Source organism: Mastigoproctus giganteus, chromosome 11 (genome assembly GCF_048544385.1).
Source record: "Mastigoproctus giganteus isolate SK-2022 chromosome 11, ASM4854438v1, whole genome shotgun sequence".
NCBI classification, from domain to species: domain Eukaryota; kingdom Metazoa; phylum Arthropoda; class Arachnida; order Uropygi; family Thelyphonidae; genus Mastigoproctus; species Mastigoproctus giganteus.
The window spans coordinates 162,107,837-162,135,270 of record NC_143585.1 but is presented as its reverse complement, the minus strand read 5'-3'; the positions used below and the strand labels follow the sequence as shown (position 1 = coordinate 162,135,270).

The following is a 27,434-nucleotide window of genomic DNA, read 5'->3' as shown; positions in this document are numbered from 1 at the left end:
ATACCTTGAATCTGCCTATATAGTCACTAAACATGACCACACAACACATATTTAAACACATATGTGATGCCTTAAACACATATTTGTGATGCCTTAAATACATATTTAAGGCATCACAAATATTATCTATAGAGAGAGAGAGAGGTCTTATCCTTCAACGTGGGATCCCTGTCTAACAATTGCCTATCAAAAACAGTTTACTAATTATAAGTCAGTGCATACCCCAGGATATCTACATAGTTAGCAGTATAGGAATAGATGTGAACAGGTAGACCATGTCAAAGGAAACCATGATCTCATCCTCCAAAATATTAAAATCTTTAATAACAAGCAGGAAATGAACACTTCTATTTACAACATAGTCTGTATTAAACCAGCAATATGTTTAAATATGTTTCTGTGGCACCCCAAATATGAGGTGCAACAGAAAGCAACAATCAGATGCAGAGAAATGCACAATTACTGTGGCTTCTGTATTTTTGGCAAACCATAAAATTGGAGAAGTTGGCAATCCATCATATGAAATTTCCAGCAAACAGATTTACTAATTTCTTATCAACATACCATGAATAGACCAATGATTCACCACAGACTAATTTCTTAAGAATTTTAATAGAAACATCATCAATACATTTATACATCTGCTCGGCCTGCAGCAAAGACACAGCCTTTTGAATATAATCTGTTCTGTCAATAGGTGCATGTATACTTGCATGTATACCAATGCTAGAAGTATAGTAAATAAATTTGATGAATTTGAAGTGTTGGTCAAGACATCAAAGGCGGATATTGTTGGGATATCAGAGATGTGGTGTCACACAGATATAAGGAATGCCGAACTGGAATTTGGGGAGTACAATGTGTACAGAAAGGATAGACAGGATAGGAAGGGAGGAGGTGTTATGCTGTTAATAAAGAAAAACATAAAATCAAAAGAAGTGCATCCAGTTGATATAGATGAACAGTGCACTGTTGAGTCAGTTTGGTGTGACATAAGCACTGCGAAAGCAAAAATAAGAGTAGGAGGGTGTTATAGGCCTAATGACTTGAATGGGTACAATGAACAATTGTACAGAGAAATAGAGTGGGCTAGTAAATCGGAATGTCTTATAATGGGGGATTTTAACTTCCCAGATATTGACTGGAATTTGTGGGTTGGGCACTCACACACTAGTCAGACTTGTGGATTTATTGGATGATTGTTTTCTGCAGCAGCATGTTCGAGATACAACCAGAGAAAGTAATACTCTTGATCTGGTTATCAGCAGTGATCATTCCTGTATTAGGAATTTGCAGATAAAAGAACCACTAGGTGACAGTGATCACAGTGTACTGACGTGGGATTTACTTAAAGATTTAATTACCATCAGGGGTAAAGGAAAGGGTTTTTGCTTCTGTAAAGGCGAGTACAGTGGTCTCCGACAGTTTTTAAATTCTGTACAGTGGGATCAACTGACGATGTTACCAACAGTAAATTCTAAGTGGAAAGCATTCAAGGAATTAATCGTGGATGCTACTAAAAGTTTCATACCTATTAAGAAATATTGTTCAAGGTTTAGGCCTAAATGGGTTGACAACCTAAATGGTTGTCAAATGAACTAATGAGACTCGTAACAGAGAAGAAAAATGCATGGGATGCATATAAATTATCAAGCGACTCAGAAGCCTATGGCAGATATAAGTTAATCTGTAATCAGGTCACAAAGGAGGTTCGGCAGGCGAAGGCAGATTACAAGAAATCCTTGGCAAAAGATGCTAAGAAAAACAGCAAGGATATCTTTACTTATATAAACTCAAGGAAGGGGATGAATCTGATTGGTCCACTTGACATCGATGGTTCAACTGTTGATGATCCTCCTCAGATAGCAAACAAACTGAATGAGTATTTTGCATCTACATTCACACGTATGGAATTATTAAGGTTTGAAAATGGCAGAAGGTTATCAAATTGTAGCAGGATACTTAATGATTTTGTAATAACTGAGAGCAAAGTGGAAGAGAAACTGTTGAAGTTAAACGTAAGAAAAGCACCTGGGGTGGATGGGATCTATCCAGTTATATTAAAGGAGGCGGCAAAGCAACTAAGCAAACCCTTAGCCATAATTATGAGAGCATCCTTGGACTCAGGGGAGGTTCCCACGGACTGGAGATGTGCAAATGTATCCCCAATTCACAAAGGGGGATCGAAGGGTGACATGAGTAATTACAGACCAGTTAGTTTAACTTCTGTTCCGGGTAAAATAATGGAGTCGCTGGTTAAAGATGCATTGCAGGATCATCTAGACAAGACTGCAGCAATAATTCAGACACAGCATGGGTTTGTTAAAGGAAAGTCTTGTCTGACAAATTTGATAGGATATTATGATGTGGTTACAAAGGAACTGGATGCAAAAAATAATTTTGATATCATATATTTGGATTTCAGGAAAGCTTTTGACACTGTTGCGCATGGAAGACTATTGTACAAATTGGAGCAGAATGGTATTAAGGGTAAGTTGCTACAATGGATAAAAGGATGGTTAAGTGCGAGAAGACAGAGGGTGGTAATCAATGGGTGCTGCTCTTCTTGAACTAATGTTATTAGTGGAGTCCCACAGGGTACAATGTTAGGTCCACTGTTGTTTTGTATATTTATCAATGATATTGATGAAGGTATATCAGGCTTAGTGTCGAAGTTTGCAGATGATACAAAGGTTGGCAGGGTTGTTAATGCCAGTAATGGCAGTGTGCTACTGCAACAGGATCTAGATAATTTGGGCAGATGGGCTAAGAAGTGGCAACTGAAGTTTAACCTTGACAAATGCAAAGTACTGCATATGGGTAGAAGTAACCCCAGAGAAACATACCAACTGTGTAGTACTACACTTAAGGTGGTAGAAAATGAAAAATACCTGGGAGTAATTGTGCAGGCAGATATGAAGTTTTCTGAGCAATGCAGACAGGCTGCCAGGGCAGGTCATGGGGTTTTGTCAATGATATATAGGAATTTTGCTAGCAGGGAAAAGGAGGTGATTATCCCTCTGTATAAGGCAATGGTCAGGCCACGCCTTGAGTACTGCGTACAGGTCTGGAGGCCTCATTTTAGGAACGATGTAGATTTACTTGAGCGTGTACAGAGAAGGGCAACAAGATTGGTGAGGGGAATGAAGGGATCCTCTTATCAAGAGAGGCTTAAGTTCTGCAAATTGCAGTGGCTGGAGACTAGGCACCTGTGCGGTGATCTGATTGAGGTGTATAAGGCCTTGAATGGGTTCAGCACGCTGAATTCTGATGGGATCCTTCCACTTGTTCAGATTACGAACCTAAGGGGGCATAAATTCAAATTAAGAAAGGACAAATGTAGAATAGATGTGCGGAAATTTGCCTTTAGCCAGCGGGTGGTTAATTGCTGGAACAAACTTCCATCTGTCGTTGTGGAAGTTGATAGGTTGAATAAATTTAAGGAGGAACTGGACAGGCATTTGGAGGGAATGGTGTGATTTTTTTTTTTTTTTTTTTGGCTGATGCTGCATAAGCTCATACATTTGCTTTCTTGCATCACATGCCACTACTACTACTACTAACACCACAGTACAATCCCCTTCATCTGCCAGTAAGGCAACAATATCCCAATCTTTATATAAAGAACTAAGCACATTTTGTTGAATATACAAGGCAGGTTGGGGGTAACTGATCGAACATTTTCAATATCATTGCCACCTTAAAACGTATTTCTGTAGCGATTTCTTCTGGAACACAGGAAAGTGAAGTTTCTCTTCTCATGGCCAATTGTGTAATCGGTGGTCCTGAGGTAAGAAATTGCATAATTGAAAACCATTGATTATGCAATTACTATGTTATCCTGAAGACCACCACCCATTGTGACAATGCTATTCACAAGGATGCTGAGATTTCCAAAATTAAGGCATATTTATCTAGTGTGGATATCCTCCCCCCAAAAAAAATGTTTTCAATAGATTCAAACTACATTATAAGTCTGTTTCCTGATCTGATTGCAATACTGAGTTTATTGACACTGCCTATATCCCTCCCCAAACTATCCGGGCACATTTGCACATCGTGCAAGGGTGTTACATCACTTCCATATTGGATGTGTTCAGCTCTCTGACAGGAAGATGCAATCGATGGTCTCTAGGGCTAAATTATTAATTCTCTTGCTGCAATGAGCAGATTCAGTTTATCGGATTACATGCCTGGATTGTAGGGTTCATTACATTGGTGAGTCCAAGAGGAGACCTTGAGATTATATTGTGAAAGAATTATTTTTACCCACTCTGCTATTGCAGAACAATATTGGTGTCAGCAACATGTAAATTTTAACCTGTTATAATGTTGAAATTTTGGACTATGCACATGGCGCTCATTATCATTCGTGGTTAGAAGCGCTCCATATAGCTGTGGCAGTTTTCAACATTAATCGCAATTGTGGAACCAGCATACACTCGATTATAGAAGTGGTCATTCTGCAACATGATGAGAAATGGCAAGATAATAACATGGCAAACATGCATCATCCTACCTGCACAGAGTCTACTGGCTGTTTGTTTCTTCTCTCCCCTACCTCCTTCTTTCCTTTTTCGCCATCCATGTTCAGCATTAGTTTGGTTTTAGCACATGCGCATATGTCACACCTCTGCAGGATTTAATGATGTATGTCATACCTTCTGGTCTAAGTTGATAAAGGAACACATCGCACTGAGAACTACTTGGTGTATATCTGTTTTAACGCTCAGTCTTCATTTCTATGGCTCTTAGTATATTTACTTTTGGTAATTTAATAGCTTCCATACATTTTCTCATTATATTTTTGTTTTTAGTTCTCACTGTATATTTTTAATAAAGTTTTATTTTACCATTTCATCAGTTGTAGCAATATTTATTTCCTGTATACTTATTCCAGACACTCAAGGGCTTTTTGCTAATAAAGGTTACTTCTTGCCACATTTACAAAGATCCTTTATATTTTTAGGACACATTTATCAAGGCTAGTGAAAGTTTGTGTCTGGCAGTAACTTAACACCTGAGAACTCACTATATGGGATCTAAATACCAATAACTGAACAATCAGATTAGTTTGATGATAGAGTTAACCCAGAGGTAATGCAGTCAATTTAAAATGAGTTTATTTTATAACATCATTTACATTAAAACCTTCATATGCAGTCTCCTTCGTGAATTCTGTTTAACTGCCTGATGTGTTAGGTCATAACTGCACTCAACACAGCCATGACCCAATAGGCAGTATGCATTACTTTTTTTTGGATAACCCTAGTATAGCTACTAAACAAAAAAAAAAGGGCTTCTCTTGTTTCAAACAACAGAAACAAAATACTGTGTGGTTTGTGTCAGCAATTCAAAGTTATTTACAATTTTAACACTAGAAAATCTTCTGAGGGTAGTGCAATTAAAAATAATGTATTCCTTCATAGCTTTCCATTTCAAATAATTTCTCACCATTGGTTTTGACAAAGTGACATACTTTTCTCTGTTTTCACTGAAAAACATTCAGAATACCTTGCATTTCTTTAATAGCTTTATTCACAGCATTCTGGATAACGTTTTGAAGATGTTGTTCATCCTGTTCTTGCCTGTTTCTTTCGGCTATGCTTCGGGATTGTGCATCGCTGAAGTCTATCTATAATTATGAAAAAAAAAATATATATATATATATATATATATATAATATTATGTTTTTAAGAGAGGGAGTAATGAGCATGAAACTTATAAAAGAGTATGAAAAGTATAAGGGATTGTAGTTCTAGATTACTACATTAATAGTAGAAGAAACTATATAACTATACTGCTAGCAACTATAAGGAATATAGAAAAAAATATACATAGTGCCTTTAGGCATAAGGTGCAGAGTAGTCTAAAGAACTATCTGTTGAATCCATAGTAAAATTACAAGAAAGTACTAGTAAAGAAAAATTGCAAGAAAGAACCTGTAAAAAAGATGAAATTAGTAATGTGAAATTACTCATTGTTGCAATTACGATGATTTTGGCGTTCTCTTCGGGAGTCAGCTGCCAAAACCAAGGGAAATTCAACAAATGAGCAAGGGCCTCTGTTTTGAGCATGAGATATACTCAGTGCAGCGTAAATTACTGTGATAATGGACGAATAAAAGTGGGAAGAGAATGTGTGAAAGCTGACGAATATCTCGCAGCTGACCCTACAGAGGTGGAAGATATACTAATAATAATAACTATAATAATTACAACTGGCGTAAAAGTGAAAAAACTAAGAAAATAATATTCAAAGAAAGAGAGAAAAGCAATGAGAAGAAAGAATGAGATGGAATTAAAATAAATTTGTGGATCGAGGTGGTACTTACTAATGTTCCATGCTGAAGCTGGGGAGAGGGCCGCGAAGTGCATAACCGTACGCAGCGTAGGAGATTCCCGCTAATTGTTGGCATGTATGTGTAGAGGTGAAGCGACCTCGTGTAGGAAAGTGGAAGTAATAGAACACTGAATTATGATTGGGTGAGAATGGATTAAATGCAAGTAGCATGAATCCCAATTAATTGTAAAAGTATCACGATATAGACGCTGAACTTGTTGTAAGGCGAAAACAGAGAATATAGTAGAAAATAGAATCTTGATTACTTTCGAAAACCTAATTGCGCTCAAGAAGGAAAGTAAATAGAGTTAAGGATAGCAAATAGTATAATGGGGAAGAGTGACAAAGGTAGTGCTCGGGCAGTTTTGGGGTTGCGATTCCTGTTCCTCTAGTAGGACCCTGAATGAAGTTCTGGGAGCAGGTTACAAGTGTAAGTCAATTGTGTTGAAAATGGTGGAAAAAACATTTTTTACTATTTAGGGTTAAAACCTTTAATGTGTAACAAGTTTTAAAATTAAGCAGATATCCAAATATATAAAGAGTTAAAAAAAAATAAAAATGGTTTTAAAATTAAGAAAATATACATCAAATTTTAAATAAGTAAACCCCAGTTAATTAGCCAATCGGTGGCACAAGTTTTTCAGACTATGAGACACCAAAGAGGCACATACTGTACATATTTACACGGCCTGATAGGTGAGAATGATTGCTTTATATTACACATTTTATATTCGGCTGGCTGATTAATTTTTTGTAAAATAAAATGTGGAGAGTTTTATTGAAATGAAAGTGTAGGTAGGCTGCTGGAAACTTGTTATCCAGCAATTTGTTATAGAGGTATTTTATGTTTAGGGTGACTAAGTTGTGGGTTTTACATATAGTTACTATTCTTATACATTGCATGAGGACAATGTTAGTATGAATTTTCTTTGCAATGTTGGAGTGCCAATGTGTGAAATTGACTACTTTGAAGTTGAATGCATTACGTTTATTGTAGATGTTTATGGTAGTCTTGGCGTTATGGAGATTAATATCCAAGTCTAGATAATATACAGCATGGTTATTGCTATTAGTTTTTTCTAGAGTGAGCTCTGGAGGGTAGATGTGAGCAAAGTCTTGCAGGAAACTTTTGCAGTTGATAACTAGCAGGTTGTCGATGTATCTAAACATGCATAAATCTACAGGTAAGGCAGTTTCTGAGAAGAATAAGTAGAGGTTAGTTAGAATACAGCTAGCTGGGCTGCCCATAGGTGTTTGTTTGTTTGTTTGTTATTTGGTTTTTAGGAGCATTAGCAACTAATGCCATATTGGTCTGGGAATATACAGTGGTAATTCCCTGACCTTTCTGCATCCTCTGTATTTTGTGGTGATGGGCTCAAACTCTGGTCTAATCAAGAAGCGTGTTGCACGCACTGCTGCTCCTTCCCACCTGGCTATGGAGGTGCCTACCCATAAGTGTACCCTTAGATTGTAGATAGACAGTGGTGTCAGTAATTGTTTAATATGGATAGGTTGGTTAAGTTATTCCAGTAGTCTGGTTTGCAGTTTATAATATGCTTATACTTACAGTAAAGCTCTTTCATTACTAGTTTTAGGTCTATGCTAGTGAACAGGCTGTTGAAGTCAAAATTAGATATGTGAGTAAAACACTGATTTTTTAGGGCCTCTATAACTGGCTGATTATTTGCAATGATTCTGCTGTTGGGAAGAATGCTTAAGATAGGTTTAAGGAGTTGTTCCAGTGCTTTTCCAGGTTTCCGAGAATAACTGTTTTTGCAGGATGCGATAAATCTGAAACTTATGGAATTTTTATGAAATTTTGGGATAAAATAAATGTAAGGAGAGTTGCAATTATTAAAATTGATATTTAATTTTTTGCTGAAAGCAATGTTTCTTTGTGATGATACTACTATTTTTGGTAACAGGTTTGTATGTGGTACTAGAGTTAAGTTCTGCTATTATAGTTTGATAATAGAAGGTTTAAAAGATAAAAGCAAAGTTATTTGAAGCCTTGTCTACTGTAATTATGATGAAATGTTTATGTAATTCTGTTAAGTGGGATTTGATGTTGGAGAAGGTGTAAGTACTGCTAGATGTTGGGAGAGAGGATACAGTCTCATAATTGTTGAAAAGATCAGCATGTACTGTATTGATCCAGATTTGGAATGCCTCTATAGGAGTGTCATATTTGTAGGAAAGTTTTAAGCAGAAGTTAAGTAGGTTTTGATATACTTGTTTTTTGACCTTGGTAAAGTTGTAGTGCTCATATAGTCTGAATTTAATTCCATGTGCCATTATGTTTCTGAGCTTCTGGTTCATTATTACAGGCAATACCTAGATTTCTTGTAATAATGTGTCTGTAATGTGAGTTGACATAAGGCTGTAGGTTTGGTTGATAACATATGCAGCTGTTGGCATCTGGGGTGAAATTATTTAAGTTGGTGGATAAGTACTTATAATTGCAAGCTAATAAACCAAATGGTTTAGAGTAACTGAAGTTAGGTTTTATGTGAAGATATTGGCAGTTGTCAGGAAGGAGATTAGAGTGTCTGTTGATACAGCTATGGATGTTGCAGTTGTCTATATCACAGGGACATTCCCACTGGGTAGGCAAGGTAGAGAGTGCCTATCTAAACTAATTATAAATATTAATTATGAAATATAAAAAGTATATGATTTCCAATTCATTATAAAAATATTAATTTAATAATACATATTTAATGTATTATTTAGTAAATGGGTATATTTTGAGGTTAGACAGGCAAAATTTCCCTGTGCCTTTCAACCTCAATATATATATATGTTTTTATGTAAACCCCAAACACGATAGGTATTAGAACCTATAGTACTTAGTACCTTGCTTGCGTTGGAGGTTGAGAAGAAGAAAGAAAGAAGATATTTGTTGACATTGGACTTGAACTTCTGTAGACTGTAATTTTCAGGAAATACGTATGAAGGAAGGTTGTTCCAGAAACCTGCAGTTTAATGAATAAACAAGGAAGATGAAAAGTTGGTTCTGTGAGTTTGAAGTTGGACAGTAAATGGATGTTGGCTGGTGGCGGCATGTTCGGACCGTTTTGAAAGAGAGAGTGGGAATTAAAGAAGCCAATTCAGAAGAACAGTGCCCATGGAAATTAGCATTAGCATTAGTAGAGGCATTTGATGCAAGAAAGCAAGCTTATGCAGCATCAGCCAAAAAAAAAAACCACTTCCACTTCACCCCTCTGTTCGTTCAAAATACCTGTCCAGCTGAGCCTTAAACCTATTTAGGCTATCAACCTCCACCAAATATATGTAGAAGAGGTATGCAGCAGACACAGAACGTCTATAAGACAGTGAGTGGAGAGACTCTGTTAGAGATGAATCATTAATTAACCTAACTGCCCACTTCTGAACAGAATCAAGAAGCCTGAGAGAGGTTTTGGGGGGAACCACAGATGTGGGAAAAATATTCCATGGTAGGGTGGATCAGCGATTTGTACATATGAACAGCTGTTTGGAAGAACAGTAATGCTAAGAGTGAAAGAGAAAACCAAGTTTTTTAGATGCGGAGGAAGCAATATTTGTAATGTGCTTGTGCGAGATTAGAAGTCAGGATAATCCCCAAAAGAGATATCATTTTGCCTAGAAATTGGAGTGTCACCAAAGATAAGCATAGGAGCAGAAGAATCCTTTTTGCGAGATATAAAACAAGACTGAGTTTTAGAAGGATTGAAGTCAACTAAGTTGTCTTTGCCCCACTGGAGAATTATGAATTCAGTTCCTTTTACCAATTTTACCAGAATCCATTTACCAATTCCTTAAATGCCTGAAGATCAGCATTTAAGGAATTGGTAGCAGATATTCGGGAAGTTGAAGCTGATTGAGCAGGACAAGGTTTCTCAAAATGGAAAGTGGAATGCAATGTTCTATCATCGGCAAAACTATGGATAGGATTTCCAGTCAATGGAAGAAGGTCATTAATATACAAGATAAAAGAGTGGGGGAAAGAACTGAACCTTGGGGGACACCAGCGTTAGAAGACAGAGAGCCATCTACCATCACCCTCAGTGAGCGATCAGAGAGAAAACTGGATAACCAGTTACCAAAAACAGTTGGCAAACCATAAGATGGAAGCTTGTTTGGAAGACCTTTATGCCAAACACAATCGAAAGCCTTTGAGATGTCAAGAGCAACTACTTGTGTTTCACCAAACCTATCCATTGAATTAGTCCATAAATGGATAACATAAGTCAGAATATCACCAGTGGATCGACACTGACGGAATCCATATTGGCAATTGTTGATCAGATGGAAGGTTTCTAGGTAGTTTAAGAGTTGGCGGTTAATTGATTTCTCCATTACTTTAGAAAGAGTAGAAGTAATTGCAATGGAACAATAATTGGATGGGAGGGATTTGTCACCCTTTTTAGGAACTGGCTGGATATGAGAAAATTTCCAAGCAGAAGGAAAAACACCTTTGGAATAAGAAAGTGAAAAAAAGGCGGCAAAGAATAGGAGTAAGTTCAGAAGCACAGGTTTTGAGAACAAGTGGAGAAATACCATTGGGACCTGGAGCTTTCTTAGCATCAAGATTCTTCAAAATCCTTCTGACATCCTTTTGATGGAAGACCACATGAAACATTGAATGGAGCGAGTTGGGAATGGTGGGAGGTGTTTTACCAAGATCATTAATACATGAGTTGGAAGAAAAATGGGATGTTAGCAAGTCAGCTTTATCCTTGGCTGAAGTGACAACAGAACTATCTGGTTTGGACAGAGGTGGGAGCAGAGATGGGCAAAAGTTGCGGCGAATAGCTTTGGCAAGAGACCAGAATGCTCCGCTACCATTAGGGCAAGAAGCAAGTTTTCTACTCTTAGCCTGTTCAAACTCTAGTTTGGACTGATTAATAACTGCTTTACAATTGTTGAGAGCTTTGGTGTAGGCAGAAAATGAAACTGAAGAATTAGAAACAAGCCAATTACGATATGCAACATTCTTCTCTTGTACAGCCGTAGCACATTTATTGGAAAACCAAGGTTTAGATAAAGGATGAGATTTTAAAGTGGAGTGTGGGATAAAGGATTCCATTCCTGCAAGAATAATTTCACTGACACGATCTGAGCAAACGTTGACATCAGAAGTTTTGAAACAACAATCCGACCAAGGAAAAGAAGAAAAGAAGTCTCCCAGGTCATCCCATTTTGAATTCTTGTAACGCCAAACAACACGAGGGTGGGAATAGCCATGAGATAAAGGTTCCATTGGAGAAGAGACACTGACCAGGGTATGATCTGAAGTGCCTAAAGGACCACTCACTTCGACCGTGTACTTAGGGTTGTTTGTGAGAAAAAGATCAAGCATATAAAAAAATCAAGCATACCGGCTGTATGATTATGATTGTCCGGTATTCTTGTAGGTAAATGAACAATCTGTGCAAGGTCATTAGTAATTGAAAAAGCCTCAGCATCTCGACCAGCTGGGTTGGTGTGACTAGAAAACGGAAGCCAGCTGGAGTTGTGAACATTAAAATCACCAAGGAAAATTACCTCACTGTTAAGAAAGTTGGACTGGAGAAAGTCAAGTTGCAAAGAGAGAGGAAGTCAAAGAGCTCCAAGTGATTAGTGGAATTGGGAGAATGGTAGAGACAACAGATGAATTTGACACAATGAGGTAGAGAGATTTTAAGCCAGAGAAGATCAAAGAGACGAGATTCCAAATTGCGAAGTGTCTGACAGGGAATATCAGAACGGACATATGCAAGTACCACCTTTGAGGCAAAAGGAATCATACAGCAAATAATTTGGGCATCTGAGATGAGCCGCAGTTGAATCAACCGATAACTGAGATTCTGTCAGAAAAAGTACATGGGGTTTGGCAGATTGCAAGTGGAAATGGACATCTTTGAAATTAGAGTTGAGACCACGTATATTTGTGAAATGAATTAGGAAGTGCTTGGGAGGTTTAGTTCTTTTCACAGATAAGCTTGCTCTATTAGTTTGACAATTCATGGTGTATTCAATAGTAAGAAAAAGTGGGTGGGATATGCTGTATAAAGTAATGAAATTTTTGGATATGGCGTACACATGGTAAGAATATACCCAGATCCTTGACATAACGTGGCCTCGACAATGCTCCCCACATACACACTACTCGGACTCCCTCCAGTCACTATCTGGCAGAGTTGAGGTTGCAAGATTATACACTAGCTGATCCGGAAGCCTCCTAGAGAGTTACCGATAGGTTTGGTCCAGTGTACTAACTAGCGGCCGGCCTGCGAACACCATTTTAGAGCTGTACCCTCGAAATGTAAGGAATATTGGATCTCGCCACGATGTTCATCATATCCTCAAACATCATCAATCATACTGCATGATGGAAGAAATGGGGAAGGGTTGACCGGAACTTAGCTCTGGAGACTAAACATGGGTTCCACCACTTCAAGGTGCCAATAAGCAAAGTGGTGGTATTGCACTGGTTGATGAGAGTCATCTACCACCTAGTACTGCCTGGTAACATAGCGGGGCGGTGTTAGTCCATGTGGTGTGGGTGCCACACCTCAACCCCTGCATACGTTGGTTCACACTTGGGTGGTCACCCACCATGTACTTGTGCATGGAGGTTATACCCAGGATGAGGAGGAAATCAAAAAGGTAATTTATATATTTTTATTTACTTATTATTTTTAATTAATTTTTTTTTTTCTCTTTTTTTTTTTTTTTTTTTTTGGCCAGTGCAGCCCAGGAGTTCATTAGCACCATATAGCTGATGCTAATAACAGAGAAAATACCCTCTACAAACTTAACCGAAAAAAGATGACAATGGATAATCACCTGAATACTGTTTATTCATCACTATATATACAACAATACCTTGCTTCACACGGCTTCAAACAGCCTGGGTTTCAATTAGGTTTAAGTGGAAAATTTACTGCACATATTAAAACTCATTCAATAACCTAGATATGTACTCTATATATACACTGCTTTGTCGTAGCCTAGGTACGCATACATATATGCTGCAGTGCCAACTCTATTGTCTCACATGCACACGTGCCAATAGCTTCCCTCAGGCAGCCAGCAGCACCTTGCAACAGTGTTCAGTATTCTTAATTCCATCCTGACGACATGGTGATAGCTTTTCATTTCATAATTTACGTTTTACCCCTTTAAATACAAAATGATGAGTCAAAAAAGGAAGAGTAATGAAAACGGTGGAGCTACTAAACGTAAATGGCTTACATTAAAAAAAAAACTTGATATTATCAAGTGCCACGAAGATGTTGCATCGTATGCTAAAATTGCGTGGGAAAATGGAATGAATGAAGTATCAGTGCAAACGATTATTCGAAAGAAGGATCAGTATAAAGAGCAGGGAATTTCTACAGCATCTTACATGATGAAAGTGATAACCAAGCAAAGAAGTTTGCTATTGATTAATGTGCGATGTCTTTTATTAATGTGGATAGAAGATTGTAATCAAAAGAGACTTTCTTTCAGTCAAAACATCATTCCAGTGAAAGCCATGAGCCTTTACAACACACTGAAGGAAAAACAAGAAAATGAAGAGGAGGAGACTAAAGAAATATAACAGCCAGTCTTGGTTGGTTTTTCCACTTTAAAAACCGTGTTGGGCTTCACAGTGATCATATCTCAGGTGAAAGTGCAAGTGCAAAGACACTGCTGCAAGATTTCCCAGTGAATTGAAAGACTTCATTGAAGAAGGTGGCTACAAGGACGAACAAATTTTCAACGTTGACGAAACTGGACTGTTCTGGAAAAAAATGTCCTCACGAACTTTTCTAGCTGAAAATGAAAAGGCCCCACCTGGATATAAGGCATCAAAAAATCATTTAACACTTTTCTTGGGTAGAAACTCATCTGGGGATTTTAAATTGAATCCTCTACTTGTGTTCAGAGCAAGAAACCCAAGGGCTCTAAAGGGATGCGTGAAAAGCACATTGCTCTTAATTTGGCGATCCAATAAGAAAGTATGGATTACAAGAGAACCATTTATAGAATGGTTCACAAACCATTTTTTGTTTGAATTGTTTGAACTGCAACCAGTTTGAATTGCAAGTTCAGACAATTGCTGAAGATATATGAAGGTGGGAAAAGACTTGGAATTAAAAACTTTGGACATCGCCACTGTAAAGATGAAGTTCAAAATTTTGTTGCTTTTAGATAATGTACCAGGCCATCCACCTGAAATTTCTGATCTCAATGACAATGTAAAAATATGCTTTCTTCCATCTAACACAATGTCTCTCTTACAACCCATGGATCAAGGCATATTATCTGCGGCAAACTTTTTCTAAAGAAAATGAAGCTTCAACAGGAGTGGGATCATCATCTTTACAAACATTTTATAACATCAGGAATGCAATCGAAAATATATCTGCATCTTGGCTAGAAATCACTGCCAAACGACATGCATTCTGTTGCAGCATGTTTTGCCCCATTTGGCAATGATTTCACTTGTTTTGAATTGCAAGTTCAGACAATTGCCGAAGACATTGTGAAGGTCGGAAAAGACTTGGAATTCGAAACTTTAGACATCGCCAATGTATATGACTGCATTGACTCACATGCAAATGACTTAGATTATTCAACTCTCTTTGAAATTTACGAGCAAATTGCATATGAAGAAGAAGAAAACAATTCTGAAGTGGCACCAAAAGAATTTTCAACAGAAGAATTGCAGAAAGTTTTCGGGGGGGGGGGGGGCTGACATTGCCTGCCAAGCAATTACGAATGGAGATCCAAATGTTGAAATAAGCATCAAGGTATGGAAATTTTACATGAGATTCGATGCTACAAAGACTTCTACGCCGAGAAAAAGAAGAGTTGTCACCAGACTTCATTATTGAAATACCTAAATAAACAATAAAGCTTTTTTCACATCTCTCATTATGTCACCTTTTCATTAATAAATTTTTTGCAATATTTTTTATTTCAAATCCTTTTAATTGGCTATCAAACATAAATTGTTTATAGATTTATTATATTTTGTTTGTAGACTGCTTCTCTGGTATGCATTCAATTAAAACCCATCATAATTATACCTCACTCAGTATGGTTTCACATAACACGGAACAGTTTCGGTACAGTGCTATGTGGGGTACTGCTGTATTGTGATAAATTCTTAATCAGTAAATTAAATTATTAGAGAATAAGAAATACTATTAAATTACCTTTTTACATTCTTTCAAGAAGTTATAAGCTAAAACCAGCTGTTTGTATCCTTCTCCAAATTTCTGATACCACTCTTGCACTAGCTGTAGTGTTTTTATCTTCAAATGGTCTGCTGAGCACTATATAAAACAATAGCAAGAAATGTATGATTCAGTAAATTTATATAAAATATAATTATATAAAAATATAAATTATATAAAAATATAAATTTACATAAAATTTATATTTAATAAATATAAATACATTTATAATAATCTATAAATATATAATTAAATATAAAATTTTATTTATATACAATTCATATATCAGATGTTCTAAAAATATATTACTATAACAAGTGTATTCATTCTAGAAATTAAACAATTAAAAACTAAACTGCTAGGACAGAGCAATTTACAATTAAACTGCTCTGAACTAGCAGTTTATTCCTCTCGCCAATCTCGTTGTCATTCTCTGTACTGTTTTACATCCTTCTTAAAATGAGGCCTCCAGACCTGTATGCAGTATTCAAGATGTGACCTGACCACTGCCTTATACAATAACAAAACCCCATGAGCTGTCCTTGAAGCCTGTTTGCACTGCTGGGAGAACTTCATATTTGACTGTGCAATTACCCCAGGTCTTTTTCATTTTCCACTATCCTGAGTGTAGTACTACACGTTTGTAAATAACTCTGAGATTACACTCTACCCATATGCAGTAAATTGCATGCCAATATTATACTTCAATTGCAATTTCTCAGCCCATCTGCCTAATTTTTCTAGAACTTGTTGTAGTAACCTATTGTCATTATTATCATTAACTACCCTTGAAACCTTTGTATCATCTGCAAGCAGACACTAAACCTGATATACCTTCATCGATGTGTCGCTGAAGTCTCACTATTACTGAGGAAGGAGGTAGACACCTCCGAAAGCTCTAATAGTGTTTTTATCGTCTTTTTTATCGCTTTTTTTATCGCTTTTATATTTATTTTTTATCGCTTTTATATTTATATTTTAATGCATTTTATAATAGTGTTTTTATCGTCTTTTTTATCGCTTTTATATTTATATTTTAATGCATTTTAACTTATTTTATTTATTTTATTTTTGTTATAGTTTAGTTTTTTGTAAATAATTAAACGTTTTTTGTAAATATTATTTTACAGTCTTTTTTTATCATTTCATTTTATTTTATTTTATTTCATTATTCAATCAGTTATAAACGGTTGGTGTATGTGTCTAAATTTGTGGTATGAATAATCCCAACCTTAGAGGCCTTATTGCAGATATTCATCAATATCATTAATAAATACAGAAAACAATAATAGGCCCACCACCAAAAACAATAATAGGCCCATCACCACATAACCACACTGTGTTCTCCCACTCAACCATCCCTTTATCCATAGCACTAACTTGCCCATAATGCAACATTGCTGCAGTTTGTACAACAGTCTTCTATGCACAACAATATCAAAAGCTTTCCTGAAATCCAAGTATATGATAACAAAATTATTTTTTTTATAGCTAGTTCCTTTGGGACTGCATCAAAATATCCAAAAATCAGATTGGTTTGAATGGACAAGATTTCCCCATGACAAACCCATGCTGTGTACTGAAGTGTAGCTGCACTCCTGTCTAGATGGTCCTGCATTATTTCTTTAACCACTGACTCCATTATTTTCCCTGGAACAGAAGTTAATCTAACAAGCCTGTAATTACTTGTTTCACCCTTTGATCCCCCTTTGTGAATTGGGGATATATTACATCTCCGGTCCACGGGAAATTTTCCTAAATCCAAAGATGCTCTCATAATTATGGTTAAGGGTTTCCTTACCTCATTTGCTGCATCCCTTAATATAACTGGATAGATCTCATCAACAATTTCTCTTCCACTCTCCTCTCAGTTATTACAAAATCATTTGGCTTCCCATTAGAGTTTGATAAACTTCTGGCATTCATTCCCCTAAAGAATTCCTAATGTGTACATGTAGATGCAAAATACTTATTCAGTTTGTCAGCAACATGTGCAGGATAATCAATAGTTAAACCATCAATATCAAGTGGACCAATGTGATTTATCCCCTTCCTACTAGTATAAGTAAAGAAGTCTTTGCTGTTTTTCTTTGCATTCTTTGTCAAAGATTTTTCATAATTTGCCTTTGCTTGCCTAACCTCCTTTGTGACTTGATTACAGATTCGCTTATATCTACCATATGCTTCTGTGTCACCTGATAATTTATATGCATCCAATGCATTTTTCTTCTCCATCACAAGTCACATTTGTTCATCTAGCATCCATTTAGGTTTAAGCCTTGAACAGCATTTCTTACTTGGTACATCAGCCTAACAGCTTCTATGATTATTTTCTTGAATGCTTCCCATTTAAAATTTGGTGACATAATCAGCTGGTCTCACTGTACAGAATTTATAAACTCTATGAGATTATTGTAGTCACCATTATGAAAACAAAAGCCCTTCCCTTTGATAAAATTTCATCTTTATTTAAATCCCACATCAATACATTGTGATCACTGCCACCTGGTGGTTCTTTTATCTGCAGATTCTTAATGCATGAATAATCACTGCTGATAATCAGATCAAGAGTATTACTTTCTCTCTCTCTCTTGCTGCCTCTCTAACATGCTACTATAGAATGTAGTCACCGAATGAATCTACAAAAGTCTTGCTAATGAACAACCCATAAATTCCAATCAATATCTCTAAAGTTAAAATACCCATTATAAGAGATTCTGATTTACTGGCCCACTATTCTCTGTACAGTTGTTCATTGTATTCATCAGAATCATTGTGCCTATAACACACTCCTACTCTCATTTTTGCTTTTCCAGTGCTTATGCCACACCAAACTGACTCAACATTGCACTGGCCCATTCCATGAAACTGAATACACTGCCTTAGATTTTTTGGGCTTCTTAACTATGAGCATAACCCTCTACTCCTATCCTTTCAGTACTGCTGAGTAAGTTTCTTGGTATGGATATTGGCCGAGTTGACAAGGTCACCTTTGCTGATGACCTTATTCTTCTCATTAAGGCAAAAACTGGAGCAACATGCAAACCCAGCATTAAATACCCTACAAAATGGGCAAACATCTATACACTACAAATATCTAACACCAAAACCAAATGAATACTGCTTAAAGGTAAATTAAATAGATGCCCACAAATCAAAATCTCAGGGAAAATAACAGCCTTGGCATCAGAATTAAAATACCTATAAATACCTAACATTCTTCCAAAAACTAACCTTTCACACCATCTTATATATATAGCCAGAAAAGTAGAGAACTATAGTGGTATGATTGCAAGAACATAGACATACCAACTGGGAACTTAAAAGCAAGATTCTTGCACTTATTTATAAGGCAATCTTATTCCCGGTAATCACCTATGGTGCATATACCTGGTTTTCTAGAGCAACTCCAGTCAAGAACAGGGCAAAATTAGACACAATCCAGCAGATCATACTATTGACCATCACAATGACATGTACTGTATGCACACCTGCTCTTCATGTGCTAGTTGGTACACTCTGGATTTAGAAGTAATAAGAGGCCTAAATTACAGGCTTAAAAGACAAATACCAACAGACTTCTTGGGTATAACTCTAAACTTGGAGTATGACAGCGAGAGAGAGAATAAAAATTCTGGATACTCTCTATCAACGGTGGCAAACCAGATGGGATGAAGTTACCACAGGGGAAGGAGTCACTAGGAGGTTTCTTCCTCAGTAACCTAGTTTACCCCCCCCCCAATGCCCATGGTCTCTATTCAACCTTCTTGCTTACAGGGCATGGTTCCCTAAATGCAAAACTGTCAACTAGGATTTAAATAGGACCCTAAATGTAACTGTGGAGCAGATGAGGATTGGGCACATGTTCAATATGACTGTCCCAACTACCATCCTAACGGGTGTATACTAATGTCAAAGATAGGACCTATATATCGTGGAGATAAACATCTACTTATCTCTGATGAAAGACACTATATGGCTTCCTGTGACTTTGTTCAAAAGGTCTTTGAGTCAAAGAGAAGAAGCCAAGTTATGACCACCCAGACTGTGACCCCCCCTTACTTAGACAATCACAACCACCTGGACCAAGACAGTTCCCAATTCCTGTCATATCCATGACAGGAACTGTATATATGTTAAATGTAATATGTATGTTCATGTGAATCATTATACATGTACACATTATTATTATATTATACATTATATTATACACATTATAATGTGTATGATGTGTACATGTTTATTGGTATATGAGTGTATGTTATGGACATTACATTAGTCTCTGACTAATGTAATGTCCATGTGAACTTGGCTGTGGGCAAGGTTTGCATTTGCATGTGCAAATAACGAATGCCAGTTGGTATGTATTGAAAGTTTATGGTAGGCTGGAGCTCTCACTTACATCCACATTTTCCACAGTGTTCAGGTATAGGTGATCTCACTAGTGAGAATGTATAACCCCCCCAAAAAAACTGTCCCCCCCATAACTCAATGTAACAGAATGTGTAAATGTCGATAATTGAATGTAAGAATGTGTAAGTGTATCTTTATCTCCCCGTGTCTTATGTGAATGTATGTGTCCTGATATACTTGTAATAAGCTTAGGAACTAGAGAGTATATATGTACATAAATGTTTATGTGTATGTGCATATGAGGATATGACTGTTCACGAGTATATGTTAGTGGCAAGTGCAAATTTGTATGCGAGTGGGTGCATGTATGTATAAATGTGTGTGAGTGCATGAATATATGCTCATGCTTATATGCATATAAAAGTGAATGAGTGTCCACATGTGTATGTGCATATATGCTGGAGTTCAAAAAAAATGCATCACCCCTTAAAATTGTAATTGTCGTCCAAATAACCTAAGTATATGGCAATATTTCTTACAGATTGCATCAGATAAGATTGACACACGTAGGTGATGACGTAATATTGCATCAGCTGTTACTTTCAGCTATATAAGCACGCTCTGCAAGAGTTGCAGTCATTCCTTGCTTGTGTCAGGATGGCGAGTTACGTGCAGTTGATGCCACGAAGAAAGAGTGCTATTGTTGCTTTACGTGAGGAAAAATATTCTTCCCATCATATTGCTTATAGAGTGTCTCGTAATCAATCGACGGTGAGCAGATTTCTTTCCGAACTCAAGAAAACTGGTTCTGTTGATAGGAAAAAAGGAACCGGACACAAATGAGTCTCTACACCAAAACAGGACCGCGTTTTGAAACGCTTATGCCTTAAAAACCGTAAAGCTTCTTCGTCTGATCTGAAAAGAGAATGGAAAGAACATACAGGAGTGGTAGCAAGTGCAGTAACAGTCAGATGTTTATTTTACAAATGAAATCCTGAATGCAATTATTGAGTATCCAGAGCCGAAACTACGGTGTGACGAGCGGGACACCATCCCTAGCATTCGATCGGTTATGTATTTTAAAATTGCTTCATTTCTGATTTAATTACAGTCGGACCTCTGTTTAATGAACTTCTTTATAGCAAATTTTTTTCATTCCCATTGGTAATTACATTTAAAATAGTTTCCGTTGAACGAAGAAAATTTCCATGAAACGAACAGATTAGGAGAGACAACTGTGTATGCATCGTTCTCACCTTTGGCCTTTAGGTAATTAGAAAGCGCGAATTAAGGGTGAAAGCGATTACCGTTTCACAATGTTAGTGGTGTCCCTAAAACCTGCAGTCATATACCAAGAAGTCGCACTCGTCAATATGCTTTCCATAGCCACTCACAGGATTAAGCAGATTCCCCGACACGAATTATAGCCTCTGGTCAACCTGTGTTGCGGTTCCCCTTTACTCCTACAAACAGGCTATGTTTTTCGGAGAAGTGAGTGATCCATGCCTTCCAATAAATTTCTCTTGTCTATGTTTGCATGGTCACAGTAGCTGAATATCCATGTGATTCCATCACTGTGCACAATATTCAAAGAACTAGTGACAGACTGACAGTAGCAACGGTAAGGTGCCTCCGTAGCCAGGTGGGCAGGAGCAGCAATGTGCAGCACACGCTTCTTGATTAGACCGGGATTCGAGCGGGGCCACCAAATATGGAGGATGCGGAAAGGTCAGAGAATGACCACCGCATATCCCGGAAACAATATGGCCTTAATTGCTAATGCTCCTAAAATTAGACCGGGACCATCAAATACGGAGGATGCAGAAAGGTCAGGGAATGACCACCGCATATCCCCGGAGCAATATGGCCTTAGTTGCTAATGCTCCTAAAAACCAAATAACAACAACAACACACAGACATACCATTTATACTGTTCATTTTTAATCTTCCCTAACACATATTTCACATTTCCATAATCTTCTTTAATACGAACAGAGTATGCAAAAAGGAATTGATCAGCGTATATCCCGTTGTAAACAACACGGCTTTCAATCTTTTACTTGAATTTTCTATGAATGACAGTTGATTATGAAAAATAATCCAGAGTGCAGAATATTCACTAACACCAGTTTCTTCATAAAGACCAGTCATATCAAAACAGTAACACAGGGAATCTGCATCAGTGTAAAAACTTGCATAAATGAAATTTTTTTTTTTTTTTATTTTTTGTATGTGACAGTCTTTCAGTTGGGATCCACTACATTCAGCTCTTTTAGACAAGATGATTGGAGCTCTGCAGTAGATTTGATTAGATTCCCTAATTTGATAAGAACTGGGTGACTCATTGAGTCACCCAGTTCTTACTAATTAGGGAAATGCGGCTCTTCACTTAACAGGCTTCTGAGGAATAGCACCAGTTATCCAGATTCATCATCCAATTCTGATGACTCTTCTATGAAAGGTGGACTGGGAATTGACTGGCCCTCATTTTCAACAACAACAGTAGCAACGTAGAGGGGAGAGGATTGAGGCAACTAAAATATTACACGAACTTTGCAAAGAAGAAATTGGCAGATTTTGAAACTTCGTCAAGGCTTTCACTGTGAAGGAAATGTTCTAAAATATAATGGCATAGGGTCAATAATTAAAAAAAAAACAACTGTATGAATTATATCACAAATATCCAAAAACCCTGGAAAAAGTTCTTTAGCAAGCAAATTAAAGATGCTTGCTAAAGAACTTGATGCTGAAACTATAACGGTCGATCATGTGTTCAGGCTATGATGAACAGCTCGTTGCCTGCAGACAGCAATTGCGGGTTGAAGGAATTATCCCACTTTGTGCAAACATTTTGAATCAGAAGTTCAATATTCGGTATTATTAAACTGACTTTTCAATGTGGAATTTCTTAATGATTGACATCCTGCAGCACAGATATCTTGCTACCCTGTGTCATGCAGGAGCTCTCTTACCTTTCAGAAGCTTTACAGAATCACTATGATAAAAGCAGATAAATTAATTATTCGAACTATCAATAAATGCTATTGCTAATTTGAAAATTTCTAAAGGAAATTATGAAGCTAAAATTGAGAGCATGGTGAAGTGGAAAGAATTTGAAGGAATCAAAATCGAAAGTAAGAACACATTTAAAAAATTACCCCTTGACAAGTTATTATATACATTGTTTTATCCTTAAAGGATAAGTTATTAATGCAACAGAGCGATTTCAAATTAAATAATGAAAATAATGATTCCATTGACAACGAGGAATTGAAAGAAATTTTAAACATATGCTACCCGGAATCGTGGAATATGAAAGAACTTTTGTCTCGGTGACCACAGGGTGAAAACCGAATAAGAAATTTTTCCGTTTTCAAAGAAATTTTTAAGTTTTTCGATAAAATATGAAATAAAAATTAATGATTTTAGAGGTTTTGTCAAAGACAGTTTATCTTTACAATCGAGTGAAATTCCCTTTGAAAAGGGAATTTCTGGCTTTCTTAATTGAAATTAAGAAAGCCAGAAATAACTTTGAAACCACTGCAATTAGCAGTGATGAAGCTGAGTGAGCTTTCAGCATAATGAATATTGTTGACAATTAAACACGTTGCAGATTATGACATCTACATGGCAAACCATTGCTTCAATTTGATCCAGATCATTACGTAAAATCATCGCTCAGCTATTGAGCAAAGCAGATTGACAATAAATATTAATAAAGAAGTAAATTATGTCGCAATTTTTAGAATAAATTTTTCTTGAATATTTGTGTAATCATTTTTTTTTTTTTTTTCAAGTAATTAGCATTAGCAGAGGCATATGATGCAAGAAAGCAAGCTTATGCAGCATCAGCCAAAAAAAAAAAAAAAACCCTTCCACTTCAACCCTCCGTTCGTTCGAAATACCTGTCCAGCTCGGCGGTGCCTAGTCTCCAGACACTGCAATTTGCAAAACTTAAGCCTTTCTTCGTAAGAGCAACCCTTCGTTCCATTCACTAACCTTGTTGCCCTTCTCTGTACTCGTTACAGCAGCTCTACATCCTTCTTGAAATGAGGCCTCCAGACCTGTATACAGTACTCAAGGTGCGGCCTGACCATTGCCTTATACAAGGGAATAATCACCTCCCTATCCCTGCTAGAAAAATTCCTGTATATCATTGATAAGACACCGTGAGCTACTCTTGCAGCCCGTCTGCACTGCTCAGAGAACTTCATATCTGCCTGCATAATTACCCACAGGTCCTTTTCATTCTCTACCACTGTCAGCATAGGACCACATTGCTATAGAAACAGCAACCCCAGATACGTTGCTCTGGGGTTGCTGTTTCCCATATGTAGTACTTTACATTTGTGAATGTTTTTAACTTCATTTGCCACCTCTCAGCCCATCTGCTCAACCTTTCCAGATCCTGTTGCAGCAGTGTACTGTCATTAACAACCCTGCCAACCTTCGTATCATCTGCAAACTTGGACATTAAGCTTGATATACCATCATCAATATCATTTATAAATACAGAAAACAACAATGGACCCAACACTGAACCCTGAGAGCCTCCACTAATAACATTAGTCCACAATGAGCAGTGTCCATTAATTACCACTCTCTGTCTTCTGCCACTCAACCATCCCTTTATCCATAGCAACAATTTGCCACCAATGCCACACTGCTCCAATTTGTGCAGCAGTCTTCCATGTGCAACAGTATCAAAAGCCTTTCTAAGATCCAAATATACAAAGGGTACTAGGAAAGTTTTGCAATATGACGCAACAATGAATCACAGGACGCTGCTTGTTGCTGCATGTTGAGACATGTTCATACGTGCATAATAGCCGCTGCGCCAAGTCGATGGGCTCAGTTATTCATTAGTAGTGAGAGTGTAAAGTGCTTGCGATGGCATTGTGGTCACGAAATGAGATAAGGACAGCTTTGCGGTATAATTTCATGCGTGGTTTAACCATAGACCAGTGCTTAGAAGAAATGACTCTTGCACTAGATGATGATTGTCCACATCGTACAACGATATTCAGGTGGTATAGAGAATTCCAAAGGGGAAATTTCACTCTGGAGAATTCTGAGAGGCCGGGAAGGCCACGAACGTCAGTTATGGAGGAAAACGTTACTGCTGTGAGGAAAATGCTTGACGAAAACAGGCGAGTGACCTACCAACAGATAGAGGATACTTTGGGCCTAAATGCACCAGCAATTCGTTCAATTCTTCAAGATCATTTGCACGTGAAGAAACTTTGTTCTCTCTGGGTGCCGCATCAACTGACTGAAGAGCAGATGACACGACGTGTGACTTGGTGCCGGGAGATGTTAAAAAAGTTTGATAAGGGACAATCTCGGTATGTGAACAACATCGTGACAGGTGACAAGACTTGGCTGTACTATTACGATCTGCCGACCAAGGGTCAAAACAAAGTTTGGGTCTTTGATGATGATGACACACCCGTAATTGTCAGAAAATCCCGATCTGTAAAGAAGAAAATGATAGCTGTATTTTTCAAATCGAGTGGAATTGTGGAACGTGTTGTTTTGGACACGCAGAAGACAGTCACAGCTAAGTGGTATACTGAACAATGCCTGCCTAAAGTCATTGGATCTATGAAGAACCTGCGGCCAAAGTCAAGAATGGACACCTGGTACCTCCATCACGATAATGCTGCAGCTCACCGCGCCAAAGCCTGCACCGAATATTTGACCACGACAGGACTGAAACTTCTCGAGCACCCTCCCTACAGTCCAGATCTTGCTCCCTGCGACTTTGCACTGTTCCCGCACGTGAAAATGAAGCTAAAAGGGAGGCGGTTTTCCAGTGATGAGGACCTTCTACGGGCTTGGGACAACGAGTGTGCTTTACTCCCTAGTGAAACTTGGCAGAACTGGTTTAAAGATTGGTTTCGGAGGATGGAGAGGTGTATTGAATGTAGAGGAAATTACTTTGAAAAAATTAAATAAACAAAGCTGTATTGCAAAACTTCCATAGTACCCTTTGTATAATATAAAAATTATTCCCTACATCCAAATCTTTTGTGACTACATCTAGTATCCAATCAAATTGGTCAGTAAAGACCTTCCCTTAACAAAACCATGCTGTGTCTGAGCTATAACTGAATTCTTGTCAAGATGATCCTGCAGTGCTTCTTTTTTTTTTTTTTTTTTTTTTATATAAAAACCCCAAACACGAAAGGTATCATAACCTATAGTATTTAGTACCGTGCATGGGTTGAAGGAGAAGTATGGGGGATGGGGGATGCCGGAAACTTTGCTCTAGAGACTAAACATGGGTTTCGCCATTTCAAGCCTCCAATAAGCGAAGTGGTGGTATTTCACCGGTTGATGAAAGTCATCTACCACCAATGCTTCCATTAATTTTCCTGGAACAGAAGTTAAACTCACAGGTCTATAATCTTGTGTCAGCCTTTGATCCTCCTTTGTGAATTGGGGTTACATTTGCACATCTCCAGTCTGTGGGTACCTCCCGAGTCCAAGGAAGCTCTCATAATTTTGGCTAACGGATTGCTTACTTCCTTTGCTGCCTCCTTTAATATAACTGGATAGATCCCATCCACCCCAGGTGCTTTTCTTACGGTTAACTTCAACAGTTTCTCTTCCACTTTGCTCTCAGTTATTACAAAATCATTAAGTATCCTGCTACAATTTGATAACCTTCTGCCATTTTCAAACCTTAATAATTCCTCACGTGTGAATGTAGATGCAAAATACTCATTCAGTTTGTTTGCTATCTGAGCAGGATCATCAACAGTCGAACCATCGATGTCAAGTAGACCAATCAGATTCATCCCCTTCCTTCTAGAGTTTACATAAGTAAAGAACTCCTTGCTGTTTTTCTTTGCATCCCTTGCCAAAGATTTCTCGTAATCTGCCTTCGCCTGCCTAACCTCCTTCGTAACTCGGTTACAGATCAGCTTATATCTATCATAGGCTACTGTGTCACATGTTAATTTATATGTATCCCATGCATTTTTCTTCTCTGCTATGTCTCATTAGTTCATCTGACATCCATTTAGGCCTAAACCTTGAACAATATTTCTTAGTTGGTATGTAAAGCCTAGTAGCTTCCAAGATAAGTTCTTTGAATGCTTCCCATTTTGAGTTTGCTGTTGGTAACATCATCAGTTGGTCTCACTGTATAGAATTTAAATACTGTCTCAGACCATCGTAGTCGCCTTTACGAAAGCAATAATTCCCTTTACCACTGATGGTAGTCACCTCCTTGAGTAAATCCCACTTCAGCACACTGTGATCATTGCCACCTAGTGGTTCCTGTATCTGCAGATTCTTAATGCATGAAGAATCACTAATGATAATCAAATCAAGAGTATCTCCCTCTAGTTGCCTCCCGAACATGCTGATTTAGAAAACAATCATCCAAAAAATCCACAAAAGCCTTGCTAGTGTGTGAGTGACCAATCCACAAATTCCAGTCAATATCTGGGAAATTAAAATCCCCCATTATAAGACTCTCTGATTTACTGGCCCACTATTTCCCTGTACAGTTTCTTATTATACTCATCAGAGTCA

The 27,434-nt window shown here is 37.5% G+C and overlaps 1 protein-coding gene across 2 annotated transcripts in view; it reads right to left on the bottom strand.

The window, feature by feature from the left end:
* LOC150078544 (UV-stimulated scaffold protein A-like) overlaps nt 1-27,434 on the bottom strand; it is a 418,082-nt gene that overhangs the window by 306,369 nt on the left and 84,279 nt on the right. For both annotated transcript variants that reach the window (XM_090384753.1, XM_090384754.1), the window contains exons 4-5: nt 15,516-15,635; nt 5,515-5,635 (exon numbers count right to left, since the gene is read on the bottom strand). In XM_090384753.1, the coding sequence (XP_090240879.1) occupies nt 5,515-5,635; nt 15,516-15,635 (241 nt within the window). The remainder of the gene's footprint in view (nt 1-5,514; nt 5,636-15,515; nt 15,636-27,434) is intronic.